This window comes from Rhagoletis pomonella, unplaced genomic scaffold (genome assembly GCF_013731165.1).
Source record: "Rhagoletis pomonella isolate Grant_MI unplaced genomic scaffold, Rhpom_1.0 Rhpom_scaffold_10761, whole genome shotgun sequence".
Lineage (NCBI taxonomy): Eukaryota > Metazoa > Arthropoda > Insecta > Diptera > Tephritidae > Rhagoletis > Rhagoletis pomonella.
This window is the reverse complement of record NW_023469288.1, coordinates 1-5,475: the sequence shown is the minus strand read 5'-3', so window position 1 is coordinate 5,475 and position 5,475 is coordinate 1. Positions and strand designations below refer to the sequence as shown.

Genomic DNA, 5,475 nt, shown 5'->3' with positions numbered 1-5,475 from the left:
ATGGCTGAGAAGTAGTAGTGTAACATCGATTCCTCAAACAAATACGCCACCGATTCGCGAATTTGCCTGCGAAAAAGAGATTTTTAATATTTATGGAACAAATTTTTTTCCTTTTTTTATTTTCGTTATTTTATGTATTTTATTTTATTTTCGTTATTTTATGTAATTTAGTTTATTTTCGTTATTTTATTTAATCTTTTACTCTTATTCTCTACATTCACCATACCTGTTTATTGTTCTGCCATAGCTGATTTGAACAAATGAGATCAAGCTCTTACGCAGCCATTTGAAGAGACCACCCATATCGAAAATTTCGCCTAGCAAAGCATACAGCGGCTCTGCTATCGAATCTTTGCTATCCAAATCGGCCAACAGCTTTGAGTCTACAGCCGGATCACCTTCCAAATAAGTCGAAATGTCCTCATCTTCGCGATGTAAGCCCCAAAAGGGATCGTTAGCTTTACTCATGTCACCCGCTTTTGTAGCGTCGCTTTTGAATAAGGTGGATAGTGAGAATTTGGATTTTTTCGGCGAAGGTAATGTCTGTTTTAGGTGATCCGAACTGGGACTAAGAAAGCTGTAAATAGCCTCGCTGCCATTCAGGTGATCATCTTCTAGTATGAACTGTTAATTCATAGCAATTTTTTATGTTTGTAAAAAACAATATAATTTTTAAAATACTTTGTTGTTGCACTTACATTCAAAAATTTCTGTATTTGTCCTTTAGCTTTTTCGAGTGCATTTCGATCATTTTTCAAAAAGAAAAACTTAAAGTTTGTTGGCAAATCGAGTGATTTTATATTTGAGTTTACGTGTCGCAATTTGCGTTGCAGCTCCTACAAAGTGACATAAAAAAAGAGGTATAATTTTGAATACATAAACCAGAAATAGGGGGTTTCATTCCCAGCCACTTACATGCACTTGATTTAGAGAGCGCATTACCACCCAACCGCTTGATATAGCACCGGGCCGCGCATATAGCCCACCGGGTTTATCTGTACCGCTGCTGTTGTTAGCTGTACGCGGCACATTGATATCCTCGTCCACATGCACCAGTATCATGAATTGTAGTGACTCTTTTTCATCAGAAATCTACTTGTGAAGAAGTTTTTATTCACAGGTAAAAGCAAAATATTGAATACTAAAAATTTAATCTAGACACCCACACACCTCTACACTCTGCAGCGTCGCCTTCCACTTGCCTAAATGCTCCGTCCACGCATCGGTGCGCTTGAGATGTGTCTCCGTTTGTCGCTTTTCGTTTTTCAACCACTCCATTTCCTTCTCCAATATCTGCAAAACTTTAGATTCAGGCTTCACCGAACATTTTAACGCATCCAATGCCTGACTCTTCTTATCTATACGCTCCTGTAGCTGTTCGAGCTTACGACGCGCATACGATGTATGCGCCGCTACATCTAATGTTGCATTAGCACCGTCTGCGCCGTCCAATGCTGTGTTTGACTCATCCGAAGAAGCATCGCTGCCATTGATTGTACGGAGCAATAAGGTGGGATCTTTGAAATCATCAGAATTAAGCGCCTCACGCAGTTGCCGATACTGTTCGCTCAGCACAAATGAGGCATAATACTTTTCTTCTAGTGTTTTTAAGATATTCTTCTGTATGTCGTAGAATATATCGGGTCCTGTATCACCCAACAGAAATGTTTCTATAAGTTTGCGTTCATGTTTGTCGATTTGTATCTCTGGCTTTGGCACACGTATGTAAGTGTAAAAGATTTCAGTACCCAACTGATGCCATGAAGATTTGTGCGAATGCTTTAATTCTTCAACAGCTAAATAGAAGCCGACTAGGGCGCTGGCTTTAAGGGGTTCCAAAAAAATGGTCAAGTAACGGCGACCAATAGCGGTGCTCAGAACTTCAATTAGCGTTAAGTCCTAGATAAGCGAAGAAAGTAAAATTTGTTAGTACATTCCTGCCAACAAAATTTGTACGTCAATTTACCGCATCACTGGTATAATTGCCGTTCCAACCATACTTGGCTAAATTCTTTTCGCACTGCCCTTTTGCAAATGTCAGCTGTTGTACATAGCGTTTCAGACGAACTGCGGCATTCATTTCGGATTTTGACAGGCTGTGATCGTCCGTATCTGGATCAAGACCTAAATTAATGTTAATTTTATTGTACAAGTTTCACCCCCCAGCTCAACTCAGCATATCTTATCCACCCACCTTTGGCACGTTGCAAATTCTGCATTGTTGTCGCATGCATCAAGTCATTCACTATGCTCTTACGTATCAGCGACAGCTCTTCCAAATTGCCAGCATTGTTTATGACTTTCAGAAAATCTTCGAAGCTGGCTGCATACTCGTAGCTGCGTTTACTAATGGCAGCTGCTGCCAGACGTGTCTCTATATTTTGCACAATTTTCTGATTAATGTAGTCCGGTGAGGTGAGCATCTTGATCAATGGAAAGAATACTGAAGAACAGGTATGAAATATTAACAAAATTTGCTAGTTCTTTGGTTTTAAGTAATTAAGTATATACAAACTTTTATAAGATAGTATTTCGCTGAGCAGCACTTTAAGCGGTGGTAGTGAGTAGCCACGTGGCAGTAAAAGAATTATCATAATTTCGCTAAGACGACGCAAGAACTTCAATTCAATTTCCTCGTCCACTAGATAAGAATTGGTGGAGAACACGATTGGATTGCCGGTTTCGGCGCTGGTACAGAAGGAAGAAAATTTGTTTTACTTTTAAGTTTCCTTACAGCTAACTTATGATAGATAACAATAATGGAATGAAATAAATGTATTTCCCGAGTTAGTTTCGAAGTAAATGTATTTTTTAAAATTACATTAAATTTTTAAACATTATACTCAGTTCACTTTCCGCAATTCTTATCATAAAAAAAAACATTAAGTGCATTTTAAGAGGTATAATGTCAACAATGTGATTAAACAACTTGTTCTGTGATATCACGACATGATCACAAGATGTTTTCATGCAAACGTTGTAAATAATTTTTTTGTAGTTAAACTTACGCTCTTGCTTCAGCTATTCGAATCTTCTCTAAATGCACTGTTACACGATTCACCATATCAACAGCTATGATCTTAGCTGCATCGATTTTCACACCTCTGTCGTGTAGCTTTTGTATGGCATTCCAAAGGTCCTCACGCACAATATCATTCATCAATTTCGGTTGGGTAACCACATGACTAAAATGATACGTTGATGAGATGGGTTCACGATAAATATTTGAAATTGTGTAAATTGTGTCAGATGAAAGAATAAACAAAAGCGATAAGAATGTTTATATTAGGCAAAATGTAATAAATTTGATCCATCGGTGATTCACCGTAAATTTAAACGTTTACATTACAACATTTGGGGAGATGATTCATAAAAAACATGCCAAAAATTAAGGTTTCCCAATATTATTATCAATACCGGTAATTAGTTCTGTACCTACCCCAGCCAATGGGTCATAAAGTCTCGCAGTACATATTCAATTATCTGCTGCAGCTGCAAGTCAACTGTTTTGCCAAAAATAAGTGGTAAATTTGATGCATTCTTAATGGGATTGGGTAGATCGAAAATACTGCTTCTGTAAAAGGAAAGAATTAAATGCAATACCTAGAATAATAAATTCAGTTATGTATATCTTACTTGGTTGCATTGTACAGAATATGTGTTGGTTCACGTTTAGGTGGCGGCGCCTCTGTGCTATTGAAGATGTAGTGCACATACACAGTGCTTGCGACAGCTGAAAATTGAAAAATAATTTAAATACATATGTACATACATACATACCATGATGCATGTATCATGCATGCATACATATGTGCATGTATTTATATAAATAAGATAATTCCCTACAAGACATTGCTGAGCACTTTAGGCAAAAATTCTCACACATTTACACTTTTGTTTTTGTAGTACGGCATAAATGAGTAGTTTGACTATTAGTACTGAGGACTTTCTGATGACAACATTGAGGGGAAAGTACTCAATTTTTTCCCATGGCCTGAACGAAAATGAGGACTTTGATAAGCACTTTTGTGATTAGGGATAATGATAATATGAGTACTCATATGATACTCAGCTGTCTTGCAGGGTTGCGTTAGCAACGCTTAGCTGACGGCGCCCCTCCTTTTTAATTTGCAGCTCTACAATTTAAGTACAAATGTATGTGGCCTACAGGAGGACGTTAATGAACGGTCTCCAACTGATAAGAAAACGAATTTCTTATCAAAATCAATGCAAAAGCAAATAAACATACACATATCGCTTAGGCTAGTGGGGCGTTATATCGCAGCGCTTGTTGCAAACGCAATAAACTCACCTGCCAATAGCAGAAAAAGCGAATAGACGACAAATATGAAGAAGAAGAAAAATGCCGGGTAGTACCAAGCGATGGCCAAGAGCGTCAGAAGTGCAGCGGAAGTGATTACTTTCCAATTGAGTTGCAATAGGCGGATTGCGCGCGTAGCTAGAAGGAATGCACTGCGTGTTGTTAAATTTCCGCTGGTTATTATGTGCCATGATGACGGCGCCGTCAACAGCGTAGTTGTCGCTGAGGGCGCAGGCAGCGGATCGATGGGAAACAACGGCCGATCAAGGGTCATTTTGTGGCAGCCTAGCAGCGAACGTGTTGCGATGTGCCACAGAGGTTAGGTGGTTAGCCGTTTGTCTTGTGCGGTAGTAATCGGTTGTTTTAAAATACTTTACTAATTAATATTTGATAACGGTGATTACACGCAATGTACAAACGACCTTGTTTTATGGCTTGTTGTTGTCAATTGTGCATGACGGCAGGTGCTTTGTCCCACGTTTGTCTTATACATATGTTCGCCAGCAGCTTATCCAACATAGTTTCTTGTATTGCGAGGATTATACATGTTTTTTGTTTGGGCATTGTTTGACCTCTTTTTCTAGCGAACGCTTTTAGATTTAAGAACTTCGTCAGTAATAGTTTGCAAACTGTAAACCCAATAGTGGGCAACAAGTTGAAGTAATTGACATCAGTGTACAGCGAGCGAACGATTTGTGGGCGTCGACGCTGACAGCAGCTGCTGATGACTGTAACAGCCCCACAGCTACAGACTTTTACTTCAGCTTTACATATGCGTGCCTATATATGTAAGAATTTATAGTACATGTTATTTCTACGAAATAAATCTTGGAATATCCTATGGGACCAAGAGTATCCACTTTATTAAACTTTTAGTTTTGCGTATCTTGGCATTTACTTCCGCTTCCGACTACTTATCTTTGCGATTGTTACGTATTGCGCACTAGTCGATTGTTTTTTACATTTTGCGTTGCACTTAGATAACAAACCAAGAATGGATGAATCATTTATCAGCAGCCCCAGCTATTCTCACTTGAATTCAAGAACTCTTCGACATAAGCACACTTCTCTTTTTGTGGAAACTCGCCCGATGACTGTTTCACGGATTTTTGTCACTGCTTCAAATCAGCCAGTCCACTCCAATAGAATTTCTG

General features: G+C 38.7%; 1 protein-coding gene across 1 annotated transcript; it reads right to left on the bottom strand.

Annotated features, from left to right (window-relative positions):
- Positions 1–5: 5 nt before the first annotated feature.
- On the bottom strand, positions 6–5,469 carry LOC118756530 (sorting nexin-25-like; the record flags this gene model as incomplete). Its single annotated transcript, XM_036491289.1, has 12 exons — positions 4,313–5,469; positions 3,637–3,733; positions 3,440–3,574; positions 3,009–3,185; positions 2,516–2,688; positions 2,195–2,443; positions 1,967–2,112; positions 1,171–1,899; positions 916–1,092; positions 699–836; positions 227–624; positions 6–66 (listed from the first exon to the last, which is right to left on the bottom strand). Coding segments are annotated over exons 1-12 (2,763 nt in total), but the record flags the coding sequence as incomplete, so codon positions are not given.
- Between the last annotated feature and the right edge of the window lie 6 nt (positions 5,470–5,475).